This window comes from Oncorhynchus clarkii, chromosome 11 (assembly GCF_045791955.1).
Source record: "Oncorhynchus clarkii lewisi isolate Uvic-CL-2024 chromosome 11, UVic_Ocla_1.0, whole genome shotgun sequence".
In the NCBI taxonomy this organism is placed as follows: Eukaryota; Metazoa; Chordata; class Actinopteri; order Salmoniformes; family Salmonidae; genus Oncorhynchus; species Oncorhynchus clarkii.
The window spans coordinates 24,110,645-24,137,783 of NC_092157.1; the positions used below are offsets into that span (position 1 = coordinate 24,110,645).

General features: G+C 44.4%; 1 protein-coding gene across 1 annotated transcript; it reads right to left on the bottom strand.

Annotated features, from left to right (window-relative positions):
* Positions 1–984: 984 nt before the first annotated feature.
* LOC139420557 (cyclic nucleotide binding domain containing 1) lies at positions 985–27,139 on the bottom strand. Its single transcript, XM_071170748.1, has 9 exons — positions 27,037–27,139; positions 19,067–19,164; positions 17,358–17,495; positions 16,995–17,127; positions 7,113–7,219; positions 6,669–6,819; positions 6,472–6,539; positions 6,226–6,285; positions 985–1,386 (listed from the first exon to the last, which is right to left on the bottom strand). Exons 1-9 carry the CDS (start codon positions 27,137–27,139, stop codon positions 1,165–1,167), a joined length of 1,080 nt encoding a protein of 359 aa, XP_071026849.1. The 3' UTR covers positions 985–1,164.

Sequence of the window (27,139 nt, forward strand, 5' to 3'; positions counted from 1 at the left end):
GAGCCTCACTCATCTTGGGAATTAGCTATTTGTTTGAGTTTCTGAAATCTCTGCTAACATGAAGGAACACTTTTGGCGGGGATAAATTAACCAATGAATAGAGCACAAATTGCTAAATGTATCTCTATGCAGGTAAAATTTCCATAACACACACGCACAAAAACATTTAATCAAATTAGGCTTATGCAGACGAGGAGATGCTACAATATTTGCTACAATAAAACCATACCATTTACCACAGCTCGTTTCAAGCCCATTCTCATCTCAAATCATTCTCCAGACTGAGGGACAATTTCAGCAGGTCATTTCAGTACAGAACTGTCATCTGAGGAGAGAACAAAAATATATACAAAGAAGCAATAAAGAGGTATTTTCCTTTGGGAATGTGGAACAAACAGTCTCGGTCAAGGTCAGTTGCGGTCTGTCAAATCTAAACAAACACCATGTATTTTAAGGTCTGTGTTTCTATTTCCATATAGATCCCAGCAATCTAAAAAGTCTATGTCTCGACCCAAATATTTAGACATAAAACTAATTATACGGTCAAGTGTCATTTCAGTTTCTCTATGATACGGTTCAGCATTGTCTCTTTCATAAAGAATAGTTTTCCGTTCTCTACAGTATTCACAGTGTCTGCGCAACAAGATGTTGTGTTGGGCTCTGTATGTCATTGCGGACTTGTTGCCTGTCTTGCCTAACACTGTTTCACACAAGTATAAGATCCAATACGGCTGTGTTGTTTTGACCTGTGTTAGGGGTGTATGCTTATGGTGGGTTGTTTTGGGCTGGGTCAGGCTCTGTATTTGCACACGTAGGACATGTCTGGTTACGTTATACTAAGTGGGTGAAAGACAACATGATGTGTCACTGTCCTCAAGAGTTCCTCTGGCCCTGGCAGGGATATAGGAAGCACTGCAGTGAAAGCTGCTAGCTGATTGACAATAACTGCCTCTTATTTCAAAGGCTTTGAGTGAGAGTGAAAGCTGGGGAGAATAACAGTTTATTTTCTTTGATGCTATATTAGTGTACATCTGGAGTGGTCACTGTACGTTGAGTCCAAAGATACAGGCAGAGAACGAAAGTGTATGTGGCGGGATATTGGAGGGTGTGGTGTCAGAAGTTGGATTGGAGCATGGGACTGGAGTTATACTTTTAAACGGCAAATTAGGGTTTGGCAATGTCAGTTCCTGTGTTTTCTTGCGTTGTTGTTGTAACATCTGGAGTCAAAGCAGGCAGTATACGCTGGGGTGTTTGTGTGTGTGCTGTGTTTATTGGATGGGGGTTGCTCTTGTCCCCAGATCTTCTTCCACCTCCCCTAGTGAAGGTCCACTTCCCGTTCCCCTGCTGGATCCCGTTGTAGAGCAGGGCATCAGACAACACTCTCTTCTGTGGAGGAAATAAGAGACAAAACATGACATTAAAATACACACTTATGGTGAGCATTACAGGATGTCACACTGCATTGCAGTACAGAGGCGTCATGCCCATAAGGGGCACGTGCTCCCTCAGAATTGTCCAGTAAAAAAACTATATTATAATATGACAAATTGTAATTACACATTTGTTTTCCTTCTGTAATACTACTAGCGACTTTAGCAATTTTAGGAAGTTGGCATTAGATAGCCTAGATGGTTTCCCAATTTCCCAACCGTATAAATAGTTACCAAGAAGCCATTTGAGGCAATCAATCTAGTTAGAGTAGCTAGCTTGTCTATCTTAGCTGACATGCCTGCTGGCACGGTTGTAGACTTTAGAAAAGCAATCAATAACTAAATGTACAAATAACACTCAAATTCCTTTGAACCTTTTACCCAGATTTTTAGCAGAGAAGCATATTTTTTTCTTTAAGAAAATAACCACCAGTCAGAAGGAGAGAGCTCAAGAGGTATGCTTCAATATGCAGAAAATTCAACAGAAAAACATTTATTTTTAATTTTTTTACAAAGAATTAAGCATAATGAATATGGCTGTAGATAGCAGGAAAAGGCTATTTCACGAGTTTGAAAAATGCTAAATTCTCCAACTTCTGGATGAGGAGCCTAGCGCCCCTACATACGCCCCTTCAGCCATCCTCACATACTGTGTGCCTCCTCAGATTTATTAGGTGCATGATGCCCCTGCCAGTATATCACACTGTATGCCCAGTGCTAAAGATCAGAAGCACCAATCAATGGAACGTTATTACATTGGTCTTTGGCACCCCACACTACCTGGGTCTGATTATAGGAAACAGATAACCAATTATACAGTACCAGTCAATAGTTTGGACACACCGATTCATTCAAGAGCTTTTCTTTATTTTTTACTATTTTCTACATTGTATAATAATAGTGAAGACATCAAAACTATGAAATAACACATATGGAATCATGTAGTAACCAAAACAAGTGTTAAACAAATCAACATCAGAGATTCTTCAAAGGAGCCACACTTTGCCTTGATGACAGCTTTGCATGCTCTCAACCAGCTTCACCTGGAATGCTTTTCCAACAGTCTTGAAGGAGTTCCCACATATGCTGAGCACTTGTTGCCTGCTTTTACTTCACTCTGTGATCCAACTCATCCCAAACCATTTCAGTTGGGTTGAGGTCGGGTGATTGTGGTGGCCAGGTCATCTGATGCAGCACTCCATCACTCTCCTTCTTGGTCAAATAGCCCTTACACAGCCTGGAGGTGTGTTGGGTCATTGTCCTGTTGAAAAACAAATGATAGTCCCACTAAGCACAAACCAGATGGGATGGCGTATCGCTGAAAAATGCTGTGATAGCCATGCTGGTTAAGTGTGCATTAAATTATAAATAAATCTCTGACAATGTCACCAGGAAAGCACCCCCCCCCACATCTCCTCCTCTCGAATTTGGACTCATCAGACCAAAGGACAGATTTCCACCGGACTAATGTCCATTGCTCATGTTTCTTGGCCCAAGCAAGTCTCTTCATCTCGTCCTTTCGTTGCGGTTTCTTTGCAGCAATTCGACCTTGAAGGCCTGATTCACGCAGTCTCCTCTGAACAGTTGATGCTGAGATGTGGCTGTTACTTGAACTCTGTGAAGCCTTTATTTGGGCTGCAGTCTAAACAGATGTGTGTGAGCACACAAATCACAGATCAATATGCATTTGTTTATGAACACACATTTTCAAAGGGCAATCGTGTTTAAAGTTTGCAATGAATAAAGTGAATGCATTCGGTCTGTGGATGAATTTGGTCTTTCCGACGCGTTTTCTCTTGCTCGACACACGCCACACACACACGCTCTCCCACTATATAGCACTGGTTATAAGTGAAGCATTCAACACAATCAGCATCATCCTACATATCAGTGTGGCTAAGATGTAACATCAGGACCATTTTAATATTCCGCTGCAGAATTTTATCTTGCCCAAACACTCTCTTGCAAACTGGTGCTCTGTATTCAGTCCAGTCAGATATTGATTGGTTCAATTCAGATGGTTCTGTCTGAGAAATTAATTCATGCAGTTCCTCAGTATGAAACAATCACATAACGGTTAGGACTTGTTATTTTGGGGAATGTTAAGAATTTCTTGAACAAAAGGCTTTGCTCATTATTATTTTCCTATTAGAAAATCATGTATTTGTGAGGATTTTTTCTTTTGTGTGGATTGAGTGATATTTTGAGGGACTCAAAACCTTTAATAAGAAAATGTAAATCGGCACATTCTGAAAGGAAAAGCTGATGAACATTTTGTCGTTGTCTGGTGAAATTTCTAAGTCATTTATTTTTTGAGTGATCCGTCCATATTCTCAAGGGCATGACACTTGCAAACATGGTAGTGTACCACAAGACTGTTTAGCGATCTGAGCCAAAAACTGGGCATTAACTCCGGGGGCTAATAGAAGTCTTCAGGTCTCAAGCAAGGTTACTCATCAAGTGAGCATTGTTCACTATCTTTGTCACGTAGGAGTACAGTGTTTCAAACGCTGTCTGTTTGTGACTCGGGGAGCTAATTCAAGTCATTAGGTCTCAGACAAGGTTACACAAGGAATAATAGTCACTGTCTGTCTGTTTGCGTTTTTTTTCCCCACCACACCCACATTCATGCAGATGTCTGTCGTAACAGTGACCAGAGACTAAAAAAACCAGGAAGACACACAACCTCTTCTCCAACCCATATTTAGAACCTACCGTCTGACGTAAAACTCCACCGCCCAAAATTACACACACTCAGCCTAGATTACTGAGCATAACATAGGAATAACACATCATTTATAGGTGATTCACCCATGTCCCAATACTTTGGAAACTCTTAACTCCTATTTAAAAGGCAAAAAAATAGTTCCGATGTTTGGCTAAAAAAGGGCTGTTGCGTCAGAAACGTGAACACTCGCAGTCCTATTAATCCTAGCCACTCTGGGTTCTCCATATGAGAGCATAAACAAACAAATCTGTCCTTATTCTGGAGCTGAAAAATAAAGCCTGACAGCAAACAAACGCTGTGACTGTTGTCATTCGTCAGCTCAACAGTAAGATTAGCAATCAAACAGGCATAATAACTGCCCGTCTCCATCAAAGAGAGGCTAGACATGTAAACAGTCGTTTTTCCTGCTCTGTGCTCCTGCTACAGATCGTAAATGATCTAACACCATTTAGCGATGGCAGATAGAAAATGCCATCAGCTGTAGCAAGAACGAAAGGTTTCAATAGACACATATCCTTTGTTTCAGTTTAGGTTCATCAGTGTCCATTTGTCAGACTGTGTAATTGCGATAAACAAGCATGACATACAAGCAAGCACTGACACTGGACCTTTACATGTCTTTTAAATGTTAAATGGCATGAACCACAGTTCAAAAGGCACTTAACATGAGAAGGAGTCGTATCTGGCCCCATGCAGAGAGAGGCTGCATTAACCTGATGGGTTGTATAGATAACTCCCATGATCTTGGAAATACAGCACAAGCAGATCTGGGATCAGGAAAAGGCTGCATATAAGAGAGAAGCTACAGTGGTGCTACAGAGGCCTCCCTGTAGAACAACGGGCCGATTCATACCAGTGCAGAACAGCTGACCATATACTGTACAACAACATGCTGTTTGAAACAACTAGCTACAGCTGTCTGTTTTAGTCTCTATGTGTTAGCTAGGATGACAACACCCAACAACCTGCCCCCACTGAGCTCTATGTCACTATCAGAACACTGTTCATGACAGTTGATTGTTACGGTAACGGTTTGCTTTGTGAGACTTTCATCGGTCAAGATCCTCCTCTCTCATTGGCCGTGGGACACTGCATGTCGGTTCCCACCACACCCCAACAGGCCGGGGCTCCCGAACTCCAACGCCTCCTGTCTGTTCAGCCGAGAAAGCTTGGCAGTGAGACCCAGATCCAGACCACACACACTAAACCAAACCAAACCATGACAGAGGCAGACAGCTGGGGCTGATGATCACTTTAGCCTCCTGACAGACAAACTGTATAGTGTTCCTGACAAAATGCACAAAGAGACCCTTTCTATTGGCCTACAACCCAGAGCTACATGGGAAGGGTCTGAAAGGTTATATTCCTGTGAAACAAGCAGCCAGAGAAAGGGAGGTTGGCCGGCCTGTCCGTCTGTCTTTATTACGTGGGAGATACACAAGCTGTAGCTGTAGAAAGGTACCTCAGAGAGGACTGCACTGGACCAGTTAGCCAGCGTCCATAATTAATTTCCTTCCAAGTAAGGATTTTGCCATGGCAATAACAGAGCAGAGCTACACAGTGGTGTAATCATCTATGGGAAACTGGCACGCATACCCGCATACACAAGCGAACATGCGCAAATATACACACACACACACACACACACACACACACACACACACACACACACACACAGTTGGTTGAGAACAAAGGCAGACATTGGCACTCAGGCCTGGGAATTAGTTAGGGCTGGCTGCATGGCTGCTGATTCTCAGAAGAAACGTTGTGTTTGTGTTCTGGGTTTGGACAAGGCACAGGGATTATAACGTACTGTGCTGGGTATTCCATAAGAGCCTAAGACAGAGAGAGACCCTTTCACACTACTGAGCCGACCCGTACTGTGCTGGCTTGTTATTTTCGATTCACATTGTCCTTCACTGCACAGGTCCAGAAACTATGGGGGATGCATAATCAGGCCAGTGTTGTACAGCTCTGTAATGTGAAAAGGCTTAGTAGAATTGAAAGGCTCATTAGTGAGAAAAGGAAAGACAGTAACAATATGCTTTACTGACGTATATACTACACCTTTATGTGGTCCCACTCCTTGTGCCGCTCTTGTCTGATGTATTCCTTGTTAATCTCTTCCTGGAATAAGACAGGGGCAAGTCATACAGAACCAAGCGGTCAACAGTATTCTAGGTGAATGCAACAGAATATTATTCACTATTCGAACCAGCGCTTTTCCACTTGTTCCATAACACAATAGTATCAGGGTAAAGGGAAAGGGTGAATAATGTAAGGTTATTATGTTGGACAAATTGACTGCAGTACCTGACTCAACTTCCCGTAAGTCGGCTGTGCTGTTTGTAACATCAGTGCCGATGTCACTGAATCAAGTCCTAAGCAAAATATGAACATAAATCAAATTAACGCACAGTAATGAACTCAGTTTTTATTTCCTTTCAAACATCCAATAGTTTAAGAGATTGTATAGGCTACCAGATATGATATAAGAGCTTGTGACTAACCTTTCAGAGCATCTGGTTGAATGATCCCTACTTGTACCTCTGTCGCTGTGACGATGCTGCAGGGGGAGGGCTGATCAAGCAGGATGCTCACCTCACCGAACGATTCCATTGGTCCGAGCTTCCCCACGACAACAAACTTTATCCTGCTGCCCTGGAAACCAACAACCAATGAAGGAAAAATAGCCAAGGCCCAATCATTATCACAAATGACATGTTCCAGGAATTGATATTCCCATTTCCCGGTATAAAATGTAACACAATTATGGTAATCAGTCTTAACCATGTAATTAATATTCAAATCAAGTCCTGCTCTTTCACTCCTTGATTTAGATGAAGTGGTTTTTAATCAAACAGGGAACATGCAGCAGCCTGGAGGAAGGCCTACTGTTACAGTGTGATGTGTGTGTGTGTTGTGTGTGTGTGTGTGTGCGCGCAGACCGACACCTTCTCCTGTGGGGTCCTCATCAGCGAGTTAATGTCCTGGAGGATGTTGCACTCCCCCTCTCGGATGTAGGCCACAAAGGGACACACCTTACCTTCCTTCGCCAGTACTACAGAAAGAAGAGAGAAGGAAAAAGAGGAGGAAATAGGAAAATAAGTTCTCTACCTGCATGCCTACTCATTTCAGATCAAGTAATGTTCTTCTGCTTCTTCAGGTCAGAGTGTGGGCTCCTTTATCATAGGATGGATGAGGTTATGAACCAGCATACAGTACGTGAGAAGTGTGGGTTGGTGTGTGTAACATCGACCTTATAAGTATGTTCTGTACTCAAATCAAAATGTTACTCATCACATGCTTTCAAAACAGCAGGTGTAGACTAACAGTGGAATTTTACTTACGGCCCTTCCCAACAATGCAGAGAGAAAAATTGAAAAATTATAACATGGGGCATAAATACACACTGAGTGATGATAACTTGGCTATATACCGAGTTGATGTGCAGTGGTATAAGGTAATTAAGGTAGATAAACACATATAGGTAGGGATAACGTGACTAGGCAACAGGATAGATAATAAACAGTAGCAGCAGCGTATGTGAGGAGTCAAAAGAGTTGGCGCAAAAAGGGTTAATGCAGACAGTTAAATAGTTAACCAACTAGCTACCCAGACAAACTAATTAGCATTATTACGGTTTGGGAGTATAAGCTGTCCAGAGTCCTGTTGGTTCCAGAGTGGTGCAGCAGACGAAGGCCCTAAAAATAAATCAGACTAATTGCTACCGCACTGCAATTAGTAGCAGAGAGAGCAGTCTTTTAGGGCCTTCTTCTGACACCGCCTGGTATAGAGGTCCTGGATTGCAGGGAGCTCGGCCCCGGTTATATACTGGGCTGTACGCACTACCCTCTGTGGTGCCGTGCAGTCAGATGCCAAGCAGTTGCCATACCAAGAAGTAATGCAGCCAGTCAAGATTCTCTCAATGGTGCACACTAACACAGTCAAGATGCTCTCCCAGCCTCGTGAGGGAGAAGAGGTATTGTTGTACCTTTTGACGACTGTGTTAGTGTGTGTGAACCGTGATAATTCCTTAGTGATGTGGACACCAAGGAATTTGAAGCTCTCAACCCTCTCAACTACAGCCCTGTTGATGTGGATGGGGGCGTGCTCTGCCTTTCATTTCCTGTAGTCCACGATCAGCTCCTTTGTCTTGCTGATGTTGAGGGAGAGGTTGTTGTCCTGGCACCAGGTCACTGACCGCCTATATGGAGGTGGTCTCATCATCGTCGGTGATCAGGCCAACCACCGTTGTGTCGTTAGCAAACTTAATGATGCTGCTGGAGTCGTTTGTGGCCATGCAGTCTTGGGTGAACAGGAAGTACAGGAGGGGTCTAAGCATGCATCCCTGAGGGGCCCCTGTGTTGAGGGTAAGTGTGGCAGATGTGTTGTTGCTTACCCTCATTACCTGGGGGAGGCCCGTCAGTAAATTCAGGATCCAGTTGCAGAGGGAGGTGTTTTCCCGGGGTCCAGAGCTTAGTGATGAGCTTGGAAGACACTATGATGTTGAACGCTGAGCTGTAGTCAATGAACAGCTTTCTCAAAAAGGTGTTCCTTTTGTCCAGGTGTGAATGGGTAGTGTGGATTGCAAGAGAGATTGCATCATCTGTGGATCTGTTGGGGCGGTATGCGAATTTGGGTGGGTCCAGGGTGTCTGGGATGATGGTGTTGATGTAAGCCATGACCAGCCTTTCAAAGCAGTGCATATTCATCCCCCTCCTCTCCTTTGTAACTATTCCCCAGGTTGCTGCTGTAAATGAGAATGTGTTCTCTTTGTAATCAATGATAGTTTGCAAGCCTGCCACATCCAACGAGTCTCAGAACCAATTTAGTAGGATTCGATCTTAGTTCTGTATTGACTGTTTGATGGCTTGTCGGTGTTCGTGGAGGGATTTCAGTCAGAAGTTTACATACACTTAGGTTGGAGTCATTAAAACTCATTTTTAACCACTCCACAAACTATAGTTTTGGCAAGTTGGTTAGGACATCTACTTTGTGCACGACACAAGTAATTTTACCAACAATTCTTTTCAGACCGATTATTTAACTTATAATTCACTGTATCACAATAACAGTGGGTTAGAAGTTTACACTAAGTTGACTGTGCCTTTAAACAGCTTGGAAAATTCCAGAAAATTATGTCATGGCTACAGAAGCTTCTGATAGGCTAATTGACATAATTTGAGCCAATTGGCGGTGTACCTGTGGATGTATTTAAAGGTCTACCTTCAAACTCAGTGCCTCTTTGCTTGACATCATGGGAAAATCAAAATAAATCAGCCAAGACCTCAGAGTTCCTGTGTGTGGAGTAAAGGTGCTCTAGAGTTGTGTATGTGTCTCTGTGTGTGGAGTAGAGGTGATCTAGAGTTGTGTATGTGTCTCTGTGTGTGGAGTAGAGGTGATCTAGAGTTGTGTATGTGTCTCTGTGTGTGGAGTAGAGGTGATCTAGATTTTTGTATGAGTTTCCGTGTGTGGAGTAGAGGTGATCTAGAGTTTTGTATGTGTCTGTGTGTGGAGTAGAGGTGATCTAGAGTTGTGTACAGTGCCTTGCGAAAGTATTCGGCCCCCTTGAACTTTGCGACCTTTTGCCACATTTCAGGCTTCAAACATAAAGATATAAAACTGTATTTTTTTGTGAAGAATCAACAACAAGTGGGACACAATCATGAAGTGTAACGACATTTATTGGATATTTCAAACTTTTTTAACAAATCAAAAACTGAAAAATTGGGCGTGCAAAATTATTCAGCCCCCTTAAGTTAATACTTTGTAGCGCCACCTTTTGCTGCGATTACAGCTGTAAGTCGCTTGGGGTATGTCTCTATCAGTTTTGCACATCGAGAGACTGAAATTTTTTCCCATTCCTCCTTGCAAAACAGCTCGAGCTCAGTGAGGTTGGATGGAGAGCATTTGTGAACAGCAGTTTTCAGTTCTTTCCACAGATTCTCGATTGGATTCAGGGCCGGACTTTGACTTGGCCATTCTAATACCTGGATATGTTTATTTTTGAACCATTCCATTGTCTTGTTGGAAGACAAATCTCTGTCCCAGTCTCAGGTCTTTTGCAGACTCCATCAGGTTTTCTTCCAGAATGGTCCTGTATTTGGCTCCATCCATCTTCCCATCAATTTTAATCATCTTCCCTGTCCCTGCTGAAGAAAAGCAGGCCCAAACCATGATGCTGCCACCACCATGTTTGACAGTGGGGATGGTGCGTTCAGCTGTGTTGCTTTTACGCCAAACATAACGTTTTGCATTGTTGCCAAAAAGTTCGATTTTGGTTTCATCTGACCAGAGCACCTTCTTCCACGTGTTTGGTGTGTCTCCCAGGTGGCTTGTGGCAAACTTTAAACAACACTTTTTATGGATATCTTTAAGAAATGGCTTTCTTCTTGCCACTCTTCCATAAAGACCAGATTTGTGCAATATACGACTTGATTGTTGTCCTATGGACAGAGTCTCCCACCTCAGCTGTAGATCTCTGCAGTTCATCCAGAGTGATCATGGGCCTCTTGGCTGCATCTCTGATCAGTCTTCTCCTTGTATGAGCTGAAAGTTTAGAGGGACGGCCAGGTCTTGGTAGATTTGCAGTGGTCTGATACTCCTTCCATTTCAATATTATCGCTTGCACAGTGCTCCTTGGGATGTTCAAAGCTTGGGAAATCTTTTTGTATCCAAATCCGGCTTTAAACTTCTTCACAGCAGTATCTCGGACCTGCCTGGTGTGTTCCTTGTTCTTCATGATGCTCTCTGCGCTTTTAACGGACCTCTGAGACTATAAATGTCGTTCCACTTCATGATTGTGTCCCACTTGTTGTTGATTCGTCACAAAAAAATACAGTTTTATATCTTTATGTTTGAATCCTGAAATGTGGCAAAAGGTCACAAAGTTCAAGGGGGCCGTATACTTTCGCAAGTCACTGTATGTGTCTCTGTGTGTGGAGTAGAGGTGATCTGGAGTTGTGTATGTGTCTGTGTGTGGAGTAGAGGTGATCTAGAGTTGTGTATGTGTCTCTGTGTGTGGAATAGAAGTGATCTAGAGTTGTGTCGTCTCTGGTTGCACAGGAGACATGCTGGTAAAAATGAAGTAAGACAGAATTCAGTTTTCCTGTATTAAAATCACCGGCCACAAGGAGCGCCACCTCTGGATGTGCATTTTATTGTTTGTTTATGGCCCTTTTCAGCTCGTTGAGTGGGGCCTTAGCTCGCTCAAGTAAACAGACATCTACGTAAGGTCTGCAGCTTATCATGAGGTATTCTAACTCAGGCGAGTAAAACCTTGAGACTTCCTTAGCATTAGAGATTGCTCACCAGCTGTAGTTAACAAAGAGACACACACCTCCCTCTTAACCTTACTTGAAGCTGTACTCTATGTGTCTATTCATCGCCTCAAACACTCTTGGGTTACTGCGCACGCACACACAAACACACATCCTACTAACCCCCACAGCAACACTCAATCCACCGCTTCTTTGACTGATGCATCACAACCAACAAAATATACCAAAAGTTTTGTGAAAAAAAAGTAGGCTACACTGTAAATTACAGAAGAAGTCCTCTTGTTTTAGCAAGAGGCCCCAAAGTCTGGGCTGGAGGATTATTTTGTCATGTGACAAATCTTTGGTTTGTGTGCATTGGGAGGTGAGCATTATATTGATTCACGGCCCTCTAGCCTTTAACGGCTAGGAGAAACACGGTATATTAGTGCTGACAGGTGTTTTTAAACGCTATCTCTATGTAGGGGAAAGTTGGACAAACGGGGCCCATTTGTTATGTGTGCTGACAGTACGGGAGGGCCCAGCCTCACATACAGTGGTAGACATCACTGGGGGAGCCATGGTGTGTGTGTGTGTGTGTGTCATTCTCGGCCTATTCCAATGAAACGCTTGGCAGCTTTTATTTAAGACCTCAGAACCTCAAGATCCCCTTTGACCTTTCTCACTCACTCAGGCCCCAGAATAATCAAACAGTTAACAGGGCCTCACCTGGGAAATTACCCAGTAGGATCCCCTGGACTGTGTCTGTCTGCTCCAACTCTCTGTCAAAGACTGCGTTCCAAATATCACACTATACCCTAGTGCACTACTTTTGACCAGGACACATAGGGCTCTGGTCAAAAATAGTGCACTTTATAGGGAACAGGGTGTAATTTCTAACACAGTCATAGTCAATGTTCCCTCCAGAACAGGCTGGGGCCAAGGTTCACTCAAACTGCCGTCACATATTAAGTGAGAGGGCTGTTTTCCCCTGGCAATCAGGTTAATTTAGTGGCCATGTCTGTTTTGTTATCCTTTTTCACATAGAAAATGAAAAATGGGCAATGTGCAGGGTATTTAGGATAAACTGCTAGATGGCAGGGTTAGTGTGAGGTTGTCTTTGGTATGATTTTCCCATACATCAGAGTGCATTGGTTGTGCTTACTATATCTCCAAGCATACAGCATCTACCGTGAAATGAAAACATCAAGCGTGCAGTCCATTATCTTTCCTGGAGCTGATAGTACCTCTTGACTGACAAGCCATATCGTCTCTAGCCTCCCTGTCCTCTCCCCTTAACGTTTAAGTTGCTGCCTGACAGACTTTTGATTGTCACAGAACTAATGGGTAGTTAATGCCAGTGTTTTTACTGGTGTGATGGGAGACAGCCAAACCCTCTCTCCTCTCCTATGTGTGTGCATGTGCATTCATGCGCCAGACAGAGAAAGATTCGGAAGGGAGTTTTGTCCAAACACTGTGGTAGACCTCATTCACTGTATATAGGGACGGAGGGAGGAAATCCAAATAGGGGTTGAATTAGCCACTCTAATAGGGCCCTAATAGTCAGTTATTAATCTGTTTGAGGCCCTCGTCTACAGTAATGAGCTCTCTGAAACAATAATCAGCCAATGATGGATAGTAGAGCCTTGCCACAGTTTGGAGAAGGGGAGGAGGGTGAGGTGATGGAAGAAGGGGTGAGAAGGGCACAAAGATGACAGCTGAGAATTATTAAGAAGAGGAAATGACTACAACCGAAGGAAAGGGATATTTTCTAAATTAACCGTTTTATTTTCTATTACCAGTATACGTTGAAATTGTGTTGGCTTCACCAGATTCCAGGAAGGGGAAAAGCATACTTATCTGCTTGTGATCAACCACTACTCTACCTGTCGGCCTCGGAGGCATTCGACGTACGTCATAAGGCAGAGCGGTCATATTCAATTAAGTGTAACAGGATACCTCGCTGAAGACGTAGTCTGTAAGACTAAGGCATGGTGAATCACTCAACTCTTTACAATACCCCGAAAACATGTGTTTCATTCCTGCCATGCACCACTATGAAAATATCCATCAGCCACTTTACACACAAAGCGTAATGTAATCCATCTCTTGCTTGGATTAAGATACCGGCTGGATGTTTGATCCCCGTGAACAATCAATGTAAAACAGTCTGCCAAACTATGTGCAGTGTGTGTGTGTGTGTGTGTGTGTTTGTACGCGCCCGCGTGTGTCAGAGGACTACATTCCAGAGGAGAGCTCATGGACAAGCATGACCGTCTGGGATGGGGACACAGTATTCCCATACAGACAGCCTTGTCTATCGGACGTTCTGAAAAAGCCTCGCGTGGGAAAACGCCTTAGTCTCCAGCCAGACTGCTGTTTCTGTTGTGTTGGAGCCAGAAGGGAAACGAATGTACCCTTTTTACACTACCGAGCCAAGCCAGGTTACGCAACTACAGTTCCTTAGTTGCTTGAACCATGTTGGAGAGGACAATGTGAAACGCATAGTAATGTAAAAAGGGTACTGGATGGACCAGAGCCAGCCTGTCGGCCAGTCAGTCAGCCGGCAAGCAAGCCTGTCCAACACATTCACTGTGACTGAGGTCATCTCATATAGACAAAGGATCAGTATGTGGAAACTTGAAGCAGCTACTGTAGGACAGTTGTGCCTGTGGTGACATGAAGTGTTAACACCAGAGTTAGACACACACCCCTCTGAGATGAAGAGTCCCCCTGCAGTGGTGAGGTCATAGCCTTCTGTAACACTGCCTTTCTCCACTGACTTGTACATCTCACCTATAGTACTGTATACAGGCGCTGGCATAACAGATGTGACGGAAGGGGTCATAGAGAGATTTAGGATGCATCAAAATGTTAAAATGGCTATTACTTCAACAGAGGGGCCCCAAATTGAGGTGGCCCCAAATGTCATGGCCCGGCCTAACCTCCAGAGTTATTGTCTGTTCCGACAGTAGTTGAATGTCTCTATGGTGGCATCAGCAGATAACAGTCTTCATTCTGCTCTCACAAACCTTTACATGAAACACTATCCCTCTCAAAGCCACTGAAGCATCAACATGGAGCCAATCAAGGTGATCAAGTAGCCTGTTGGGGATTGAGAGACAGGCTTAGGCGTACGTATAGGTTAACATGGCAGGCAGGTAAGCCAGATGGTTATGGTATCCTCTCCATGTCACAGGCCAAAATACAGAGAGACAAATGGGGATATTGTGTTATAGGGTTGAATTACAAATGGCACCCTATTCCCTATATAGTGCACTACCTTTGACCAAAGCCCTATGGGTAGTAGTGCACTAAATAGGTAATAATGTGCCATTTGGGAGGCAGACTAGGCCTCTGATGATAGGCAGCAGCATGTAAACAAGTCATTCATCTGTACAAACCTCAGGACAGGAGTCCTGCCCTCCAGGCAAACCGTTCATCTATCCAGGATACATAAACCCAGATCCAGCCGGCTGGCTAGCTTCAGCTTCCCCACTGGGCAAATAGAGCTAGAGATCGGCCCTATAGCAATCAACGAATGGCACACACAGCACACACGACTCGCTCGACTTATTCCAGCCTGCGATGAGATCCTATCGTTTGACAGTATGATACCATCCTATACCCCACCCAACATATCCAATCACTAGCGGATGCACGTATGCACACCCACCATTTTTTCGTCTTTCACTTTCCCTCTGATATAGGTAATGTATCATTGCATTCGGATGAAGGGGATGAAGAGGAAAATGGGGATGGAGAGAGTATGGTCTCCTGTTGGAGGGAGCTGTAGGAAGGCCCTGGCTCGCTCTCTCCTTAAAAGACAAGAAGAAAGGTGAGAGAAGAGGGAGGGGATCAGTGATGATGACATGCGCTACAAGTAGTGGAAAAGACAAGGTTCTGAGTTAAGTGTTTGATATAAAACATTTGGTACGGTGCCTTTAGCCTCACTGCGTAACGTCTCCATTCAACGTTCACCATATGCTCTCCTGTCGCCTCGACTACATCTAAAGATGGAATAGGGATAGGTAGAGGCTAGAGAGAAAGACAGAGAGAGAGAGAGAGAGAGAGAGAGAGAGAGGAAGAAGTAGAGGATGGATCTAATTTGTTGTTCCCCCCAATTAAATTGGGGAGGGGACTGTGCATCTGTCCATTAGTACGTTAGTCACGCAATATCTCAGACAGCACGAGCCCGATTTTGACTAAACTTGGGTGAATGATGCGTCTTGTCATAAAGATCTGGCATTTACTGATTGGCCAGATGGTGGAGCTATAACAGGAGATTGAAAACGCAAACTTTAAAAGGTTACGCCCCTCACCCCATTTGACCTAGTCATGAAATTTGGTACATAGGTCCCTGTTCTCACAAAGAACACATTTCCCTCAAGGACCCATAAGGTCCGCCATGATTGATTTTCTTCCATTTAAAATGTTTGGCAAAACGCTACTTTTCTGGCCCCAAATGACCAATCTGCACGAAACTTCATATGTGACATCTATGGACAAAGGTCTCTCAATGCAATTTTTTCCAGACTACGTTAAACAATTTCGCCGACATTGACGAATACATATTCAAGCAGGCGTGCTCTAGCACATTAATAAATAGAAATTAGTCAAGGATATTCGTATTGTAACAAAATGTGGCACACTTGTTGCAAACACTATCATCACTCAACATATGCAAGAATATTAATATTGACCACCCGGTGGCGCTATAACGGGCAATTGTTTATATCTCTTGATCTGTTTGACTCAGAGTGATGAAATTGGTGAATGATGCGTTTGCCATAGTGATCCGGCATTGACAAAATGACATTGACTGGCCCAAGAGGGCGCTACAGGAATCAACTGTTGGTACGTTAGTCCTACACGATATCTCAGACGCCACTGGCCCATTTTTGACGAAACTTGGGTGAATGATACATCTCGTCATAGAGAGCCGCCGTTTACACAAATTACACTGATTGGCAGAAGGGGGGGCGCTGTATCATTCGTGGGGGATGACATGTTTTACTGTCGCCTTGCTTGTGCTTGTTTGCTTGGTTAATGCATAAGCCGTTCATGTTGCTTTGATATTGTCTTGAAGATGTTAAGATCTAGTGGTATACTACAGTAACCTCGGTTTCATATGCAACCATCTGCGTCTAGGTCTAAGTCTGTCTTGTTTTCAATGAAGCATACAGCATCTGTACCTAATTACTGACAAATAAAGATGTAATAAAAAAACTGCCACACATTACAAAGACTTATTTCATACATGATGTATCATATTTTCCAAGATAAAAAAACAACAAAGGGATTTAATTGAACTCATACAGAGATGAATGTGTGGAAAAGAGAACATATATTATTCATTACAGGAACACACAGCCTAACTCCCATGCACTATGGAATTACCATGTACTACCATGATTCGAATAAGGTAGTAGTAGTACAGTATTACCATGATCGGCTGACTGTGAGGCGAGTATTAGCGTGATTGGCTCACTGAGGGTATTACTGTACCATGATTGGGTGACAGAAATGGGTTTACCGTGATTGGCTGACTGAGGGGAGGTTATTACTGAACTGTACCGTGTTTGGCTGGTAAGTTCTTCATCTGGATGAGGTTGGCCAACCTATCGATGGAGAGCTTGGGCCACTGCAGGTAGAAGTGACAACCCTGGATCAGAGATTCCTTCAGAGCATAGTTCTGGGCCAAGATCTCCTACAACAAGAGACATACAGCACAATACAGATTCAAGACAGTGGGCAAGGACACATGTCTTAGTGTAAAAATAAAGTTGAAAACATTGAGGGCATGTCTAAAGACATTGAAACATGTGGAAGTATAAGTAACTTGTATTTGTGGTTGATTAATACAGTCGCATATGCTGGTATGCATATAAATCAGGTACATAGCATATTCATTTTGGATAGTAAATGTAGCTCCTTCACCTTCTTCAGCTTGGCGTAGCCTGAGTGGGAGATTTTCAGGATCTCGCAGGGTTCCTGTGTTAATGTACACTGGATGGTGATGCCTGCCTCAGTACCTGCAGGAGGTTCAAACGATCCAAAGCTGCCACCCACACCTATCTGAAACACGCAATCAATCACTCAATCAACCAACAAATCAATCAACTAACCAAAACTGTGAAAAGACCTTAAAGCTTAACCCTTGTGTTGTCTTAAGGGTAAAACATGACCCGCCACTATGTTTAATAGCAGAGAAAACACCTTAAATTATATTTTTTCAACTTGACATTTGATGAGTGACCCCAACATTACAAAAAGTTAAACATCGCCTTTGTTCATATTTCCATGAAAGCTGTACACCACCAGGGCACAAAGATTGTCTTAGGGTCATTTTTGACCCGGCAGTTATAAAATAACTTACACACCATAAAAATCACAAAGACACACACACAATGAGAGATTGAACTCAGCTTGGCCCCTGGTCATCTTCCATAACATCATTGATGTGTCCTCATACAATGCCTTCATGATATGGAACAAAATCAACCCTACCTGGATGCCTGATAAGCAGAACAAGAGGAGGGTGTTCCTGGAGCAGCTGTAAAAGGCACTTGTAACCCCACACATTCAAAGAAGGGAGTGCCTCCCCCACACAGCAGCCTCTGCAGCGCTTGTGAAAGCTGTTTAGGGGGCTGAATCTTGTCCTGATCCACCTGAGGCTGCAGCTGGGGCAGGCAAGAGGAGGAGATTCCAATTCTGCCCCCCAAAGAAGGACTGTAAAACAAATACTATGTGCTGTACATGTGAGAAATACATCTGCAAAGTCCATGCACACACACTTGCATACTGTCCTACATGTGCTAATTAGAGTTGATTGATTTGTGTTCTTCACGTTTTTGTTTTGTATCTATTATCTTATTTTATTCTTATTTATTGTTGTTGTTTATACACCTTGTGGGTGGGAGCAATGGTCAAAAAAATGTGAAGAGACTAGTATTTTGTAGTTGAATTCCTCATTGTACAGTATATAAGAATATATCACTATGTACCCAAAAAAGTTCAAGAACGTTAATATTTCCCTTCAATAAAATGCATTCAAAACTACTTGCTTCACATTTCTGCTACTTTCTTTGGCTATACAGGTGCTATCTCTTGCTAAAAAATGTATGTTTACACCTACGTACTACCTTTAGCAATAATAATAATAATAAATGATAAAACAATTATGACAGGTGTGTTGTAATAAAAACGAGTGGTGTCCACTGATTAAATGCAGTCTTTCTGCATTGTGAAGAGGGAAAACCCAGATATTCACAAAGTTTGTGATGAACGACAGGTTGTTTCTTTAAAATTAAATTAAGCTGCTTTATTTTAGGGGTTTAGTGAAGGTGGGTAATTTTTTACCCTTAGGACAAGGGGAGTATACCGAATGTTAAGACTACACAAGGGTTAAAGAATCCTTAATGGTGAAACAGCCACATTCCATTGCGAGATTACAACAGAGAAGTCACTGCAAACAACGAACACGGTTCTTTCCGCTTTTACCATGCTGCACGATGCTCCTCAGCTCGGCAACAAAAACGATAACAATGGTGGTTTGGGTGGCCAGTGTCACCGTTTCCCCCTACAGCAGATACCATCTTTAACACTCTGGAGTAACATTCTGGCAATGCCATGGTGTGGTTGCTTACCACTGAGCCCTTTGGATCAACAGCCTCCTTGGATCTTTTTTGAGTGTACGGAGCTACTGAACCTTTCAGGATGAGGTAGAATCCATTGTGTCCAAATACTGCAGGAGGATAAGGGATGTTAAAGTGTTAAAATGAAATAAAAACTTTAAAAAGTAAAGAATCACAGAGGAACATCACAGAATCTCCCTGCATCCCAAATGGCACCCTATTCTCTATATAGTGCACTACTTTAGACCAGTACACTATAGTAGACAGAAAAAACTCTCTCACAGCATATCCCAAATCCCAAATGCACCGGTCTCGTCTTTTCAGAACGTTTCAAATACAGTGCCTTACAGTATTCGCCCCCCTTGAACTTTGCGACCTTTTGCCACATTTCAGGCTTCAAACATAAAGATAGAAAACTGTATTTTTTTGTGAAGAATCAACAACAAGTGGGACACAATCATGAAGTGGAACGACATTTATTGGATATTTCAAACTTTTTTAACAAATCAAAAACTGAAAAATTGGGCGTGCAAAATTATTCAGCCCCCTTAAGTTAATACTTTGTAGCGCCCCCTTTTGCTGCGATTACAGCTGTAAGTCGCTTGGGGTATGTCTCTATCAGTTTTGCACATCGAGAGACTGAAATTTTTCCCATTCCTCCTTGCAAAACAGCTCGAGCTCAGTGAGGTTGGATGGAGAGCATTTCTGAACAGCAGTTTTCAGTTCTTTCCATAGATTCTCGATTGGATTCAGGTCTGGACTTTGACTTGGCCATTCTAACACCTGGATATGTTTATTTTTGAACCATTCCATTGTAGATTTTGCTTTATGTTTTGGATCATTGTCTTGTTGGAAGACAAATCTCCGTCCCAGTCTCAGGTCTTTTGCAGACTGCATCAGGTTTTCTTCCAGAATGGTCCTGTATTTGGCTCCATCCATCTTCCCATCAATTTTAACCATCTTCCCTGTCCCTGCTGAAGAAAAGCAGGCCCAAACCATGATGCTGCCACCACCATGTTTGACAGTGGGGATGGTATGTTCAGGGTGATGAGCTGTGTTGCTTTTACGGCAAACATAACGTTTTGCATTGTTGCCAAATGGTTCAATTTTGGTTTCATCTGACCAGAGCACCTTCTTCTACATGTTTGGTGTGTCTCCCAGGTGGCTTGTGGCAAACTTTAAACAACACTTTTTATGGATATCTTTAAGAAATGGCTTTCTTCTTGCCACTCTTCCATAAAGGCCAGATTTGTGCAATATACGACTGATTGTTGTCCTATGGACAGAGTCTCCCACCTCAGCTGTAGATCTCTGCAGTTCATCCAGAGTGATCATGGGCCTCTTGGCTGCATCTCTGATCAGTCTTCTCCTTGTATGAGCTGAAATTTTAGAGGGGCGGCCAGGTCTTGGTAGATTTGCAGTGGTCTGATACTCCTTCCATTTCAATATTATCGCTTGCACAGTGCTCCTTGGGATGTTTAACGCTTGGGAAATCTTTTTGTATCCAAATCCGGCTTTAAACTTCTTCACAACAGTATCTCGGACCTGCCTGGTGTGTTCCTTGTTCTTCATGATGCTCTCTGCGCTTTTAACGGACCTCTGAGACTATCACAGTGCAGGTGCATTTATACGGAGACTTGATTACACACAGGTGGATTGTATTTATCATCATTAGTCATTTAGATCAACATTGGATCATTCAGACATCCTCACTGAACTTCTGGAGAGAGTTTGCTGCACTGAAAGTAAAGGGGCTGAATAATTTTGCACGCCCAATTTTTCAGTTTTTGAAATATCCAATAAATGTCGTTCCACTTCATGATTGTGTCCCACTTGTTGTTGATTCTTCACAAAAAAATACAGTTTTCTATCTTTATGTTTGAAGCCTGAAATGTGGCAAAAGGTCGCAAAGTTCAAGGGGGCCGAATACTTTTGCAAGGCACTGTAGCTTATCACATCACACGTCTCAGACATTAAACCTTGCCATCATATTTTATATTTGAGATTCTTCACAGTAGCCACCTTTTGCCTTGGTGACAGCTTTGCAAACTCTTGGCATTCTCTCAACCAGCTTCATGAGGTAGTCACCTGGAATGCATTTCAATTAACCGGTGTGCCTTGTTAAAAGTTTATTGGTGGAATTCTTCTTCTTCTTAATGTGTTTGAGCCAATCAGTTGTGTTCTGACAAAGTAGGGGTGGTATACAGAAGATAGCCCTATTTGGTAAAAGACCAAGTCCATATTATGGTAAGAACAGCTCAAATAAGCCAAGAGAAACAACAGTCCATCATTACTTTAAGACATGAAGGTCAGTCAATCCGGAAAATGTCAAGAACTTTGAAAGTTTCTTCAAGTGCAGTCGCAAAAACCATCAAGCGCTGTGATGAAACTGTCTCTCATGAGGACGGCCACAGGAAAGGAAGACCCAGAGTTACCTCTGCTGCAGATAATAGGTTCATTAGAGTTACCAGCCTCAGAAATTGCAGTCCAAATAACTGAGTTCAAGTAACAGACATCTCAACATCAACTGTTCAGAGAACAGTTGATGTGTGAATCAGGCCTTTGTGGTCAAAATGCTGCAAAGAATCCACTATTAAAGAACACCAATAAGAAGATCATTTATTTAGAATTCAAGGCACATTTAACCACACTTAACCAGCATGGCTACCACAGCATTCTGCAGTGATAAACCATCCCATCTGGTTTGCGCTTAAAAATAAAGAAAAACTCTGGAATAGGTAGGTGTGTCCAAACTTTTGACTGGTACTGTATGTATGTATATAATATATACAGTACACTGCTCAAAAAAATAAAGTGAACACTTAAACAACACAATGTAACTCCAAGTCAATCACACTTCTGTGAAATCAAACTGTCCACTTAGGAAGCAACACTGATTGACAATAAATTTCACATGCTGTTGTGCAAATGGAATAGACAACAGGTGGAAATTTTAGGCAATTAGCAAGACACCCCCAATAAAGGAGTGGTTCTGCAGGTGGGGACCACAGACCACTTCTCAGTTCCTATGCTTCCTGGCTGATGTTTTGGTCACTTTTGAATGCTGGCGGTGCTTTCACTCTAGTGGTAGCATGAGACGGAGTCTACAACCCACACAAGTGGCTCAGGTAGTGCAGCTCATCCAGGATGGAACATCAATGCGAGATGTGGCAAGAAGGTTTGCTGTGTCTGTCAGCGTAGTGTCCAGAGCATGGAGGCGCTACCAGGAGACAGGCCAGTACATCAGGAGACGTGGAGGAGGCCGTAGGAGGGCAACAACCCAGCAGCAGGACCGCTACCTCCGCCTTTGTGCAAGGAGTAGCAGGAGGAGCACTGCCAGAGCACTGCAAAATGACCTCCAGCAGGCCACAAATGTGCATGTGTCTGCTCAAACGGTCAGAAACTGTCACGTTCTGACCTTTATTTCCTTTGTTTTGTATTTATTTATTATGGTCAGGGTGTGAGTTGGGTGGGCAGTCTATGTTGGTTTTTCTATGTTTTGGGGCATTTCTATGTTTTCGGCCTAGTATGGTTCTCAATCAGAGGCAGGTGTCATTGGTTGTCTCTGATTGAGAATCATACTTAGGTAGCCTGGGTTGCACTGTTTGTATGTGGGTGATTGTCTATGTTAGTGGCTTGTGTCAGCACAGGTCTCATTTTGTAGCTTCACGGTCGAATTTGGTTTATTGTTTTTGTTACTCTTTTGTACAGTGTTCAGTCTTTCTTTATTAAAGATTTTACCATGGACACTTACCACGCCGCATATTGGTCCTCTGATCCTTCTCGCCTCTCCTCTTCAGACGAAGAGGAGGACGACCGTGACAGAATCACCCACCAACCAAGGACCAAGCGGCGTGGTAGAAAACAGCGACAGCAGCAGCAGCAGCAACAACAGCGGCCGGTATCACAGGACTCCTGGACATGGGAGGAGATACTGAACGGAGAGGGACCCTGGGCACAGGCTGGGGAATATCGCCGCCCCAAAGCAGAGCTGGAGGCAGCGAAAGCTGAGCGGCGGCGATATGAGGAGGCAGCACGGCAGTGCGACAGGTACATGAGACAGCCCCAAAAAATTTTTGGGGGGGGGCACACGAGGGGTGGAGCTAAGCCAGGTAGCAGACCTGCGCTCACTCCTCGTGCTTATTATAAGCAGCGGGATACTGGGCAGGCACCGTGTTATGCGGTTAAGCGCACGGTGTCGCCAGTACGTGTCCATAGCCCGGTGCGCTATAGGACAGCCCCCCGAGAGTGTCATGCGAGTGCGGGCATCGAGCCAGGGCGTATGGTGCCTGCTCAGCGGGTCTGGTCGCCGGTACGCAGTTTTGGTCCAGGGTATCCTGCGCCGGCTCTGCGTGCTGTGTCTCCGGGGCGCTGGGAGGGTGCAGTGCGTCCTCTGCCCGCGCTCCGCTCGTGCCGGGCGAATGTGGGAATGGAGCCGAAGGGAGAGGTGCGTGTAGTAAGCACTAGATCTCCCGTGCTTACCCACAGCCCGGTTCAACCTGTGCCTGCACTCTGGAGGGTCCGGGCTAGAGTGGTTGTCCAGCCTGGGGAAGTGGTGCCAAGGTTGCGCACCAGAGCTCCAGTGCTCCCCCACAGCCCGGTCTTTCAGGTGCCTCCTCTTAACCCCAAGCCTCCTGAAGGTCTCCCCAGCCTGGTGGTTCCTGTGGCAGCCCCACGCACCAGGCTGTCTCTCTGTCTCCTCCCTGCAGGTGGTCCCGCCTGTCCGGCGCCGCTGCCGGAGTCTCCCGCCTGTCCGGCGCCTCTGCCGGAGTCTCCCGCCTGTCCGGCGCCTCTGCCGGAGTCTCCCGCCTGTCCGGCGCCTCTGCCGGAGTCTCCCGCCTGTCCGGCGCCTCTGCCGGAGTCTCCCGCCTGTCCGGCGCCTCTGCCGGAGTCTCCCGCCTGTCCGGCGCCTCTGCCGGAGTCTCCCGCCTGTCCGGCGCCGCTGCCGGAGCCTCCCGCCTGTCCGGCGCCGCTGCCGGAGCCTCCCGCCTGTCCGGCGCCGCTGCCGGAGCCTCCCGCCTGTCCGGCGCCGCTGCCGGAGCCTCCCGCCTGCCCGGCGCCGCTGCCGGAGCCCCTCTGCCCAGAGCAGCTGCCCCTCTGTCCCGAGCAGCCCCTCTGTCCAGTGGGGTCATTGAGAGGGGTGGTCATGGTGAGAAAGCCACGGAGGCGGACTAAGACAATGGTGAAGTGGGGTCCGCGTCCCGCGCCAGAGCCGCCACCGCGGACAGACGCCCACCCAGACCCTCCCCTATAGGTCAAGGTTTTGCGGCCGGAGTCCGCACCTTTGGGGGGGGGTACTGTCACGTTCTGACCTTTATTTCCTTTGTTTTGTATTTATTTATTATGGTCAGGGCGTGAGTTGGGTGGGCAGTCTATGTTGGTTTTTCTATGTTTTGGGGCATTTCTATGTTTTCGGCCTAGTATGGTTCTCAATCAGAGGCAGGTGTCATTGGTTGTCTCTGATTGAGAATCATACTTAGGTAGCCTGGGTTGCACTGTTTGTATGTGGGTGATTGTCTATGTTAGTGGCTTGTGTCAGCACAGGTCTCATTTTGTAGCTTCACGGTCGAATTTGGTTTATTGTTTTTGTTACTCTTTTGTACAGTGTTCAGTCTTTCTTTATTAAAGATTTTACCATGGACACTTACCACGCCGCATATTGGTCCTCTGATCCTTCTCGCCTCTCCTCTTCAGACGAAGAGGAGGACGACCGTGACAGAAACAGACTCCATGAGGGTGGTATGAGGGCCCGACGTCCACAGGTGGGGGTTGTGCTTACAGCCCAACACCGTGCAGGACGTTTTTCATTTGCCAGAGAACATCAAGATTGGCAAATTCGCCACTGGCGCCCTGTGCTCTTCACAGATGAAAGCAGGTTCACACTGAGCACATGTGACAGACGTGACAGTCTGGAGACGCCGTGGAGAACGTTCTGCTGCCTGCAACATCCTCCAGCATGACCGGTTTGGCGGAGGGTCAGTTATGGTGTGGGGTGGCATTCCTCCATGTGCTCGCCAGAGATAGCCTGACTGCCATTAGGTACCGAGATGAGATCCTCAGACCCCTTGTGAGACCATATGCTGGTGCGGTTGGCCCTGGGTTCCTCCTAATGCAAGACAATGCTAGACCTCATGTGGCTGGAGTGTGTCAGCAGTTCCTGCAAGAGGAAGGCATTGCTGCTATGGACCTGCCCGCCCGTTCCCCAGACCTGAATCCAATTGAGCACATCTGGGACATCATGTCTCGCTCCATCCACCAACGCCACGTTGCACCACAGACTGTCCAGGAGTTGGCGGATGCTTTAGTCAAGGTCTGGGAGGAGATCTCTTAGGAGACCATCCGCCACCTCATCAGGAGCATGCCCAGGCATTGTAGGGAGGTCATACAGGCACGTGGAGGCCACACACACTACTGAGCCTCATTTTGACTTGTTTTAAGGACATGACATCAAAGTTGGATCAGCCTGTAGTGTGGTTTTTCACTTTAATTTTGAGTGTGACTCCAAATCCAGACCTCCATGGGTTGATACATTTGATTTCCATTGATCATTTTTGTGTGATTTTGTTGTCAGCACATTCAACTATGTAAAGAAAAAAGTATTTAATAAGAATATTTCATTCATTCAGATCTAGGATGTGCTTTTTTAGTGTTCCCTTTATTTTTTTGAGCAGTGTATATATATATATATTGATCTCTGCTTATGTACACACATATATATATATATATATATATATATATATATATATATATATATATATATATATATATATATATATATATATATATATATATATGTGTGTGTGTGTATATATATATATATATATATATATATATATATATATATATATATATATATATATATATATGTGTGTGTACATAAACAGAGATCAATTTATTTAAAGTATTCATTTCCCTCTCTAGAAAATATAGTACTTCTCTCCCCTCATCAAAATCTACAAAAATATCAGCCTCCCGACTCAAGCTCCTGGGAAAGGTAACAGAAAAGCAATATCCAACCACCAAATCAAACATAACAGGAGAGGGGATTGAGTCTAAGCATTCCGTTGATAGTGCTGCCTGCCTCTATGGATGACAGTCATTTCAGAAGCCAAACCAGCTCGCAGAGTTTCATATACAAGCAGCTTCTATATTTCCCTGCGGTGCTCTGCTGCATATCTCACCACCACTTGTAGATGTTCTATCTCAGTGAGTAGCTAGAGGGGTTTCAATCTGCCCAAATCAGTGCACGCACACACGGTGTACGCGCACACATGAGGGATGAATGATGAAAAGAAACGGACACAGATAAAACTGCTCGTGAAACCCTCACAGAAGGGAAGCAAAAAGACTCCATTTCAGTACTGTATGTTCACAGTCAGATGCACTGTGGGCAGGGGTGTGAAGGGAGCGATGTACTTCGTGGGGTGAAGGAGTGTGTTTTGGGGTGAGGCTGAAGGGTGTTTGTATGCGTGTGTGCGCATGCACATGATGCATAATGTATAACCGTGTGTGTGTATCAGCTTAGGCATGCGTGATGAGAGTTTGTTGTTTGTCTATCCCCACCAGCCTCCGCCAGTGAAATGTGATAGATAGAACAGCCTAGAAGCACGTGTGATGTACTCAGATTACTGTTGAATAGCATGAATAATAGATGGTGAATTTGGGATGATTGAGGTCTACAGCGCTGGAATAGTGCTGTCTCAATCAATAACATCACCGCATGCACAGCCCTCCAGTACTTCTTAAGACAAACAGTAGGTATAACATTGACTGTGAGCACTCTGACAGACAGCATCTCCTGTTAAAGACCATGGGAATGGACTAGAAAGAATACCTGAGAACAAAATCAAGGCCTTATAAAAACCTGTATGAGTATTTCTCTCTGTGTTTGTGTGGGAAAACAAAATGATATATTGCCAATGCTATGCTAGAGCATGTTTAAGTTTACAATGCAAGAAGAATATGGTGTGTGTGTGACTCACTGATCTGTGCCCTATCCCAGGTCTCTATGATGACGATGGTGCTGATCTGCTGTAACTCATGTCTGGAGAGGTAGGCTGTCAGACACGGGAACACCTTCAGCAT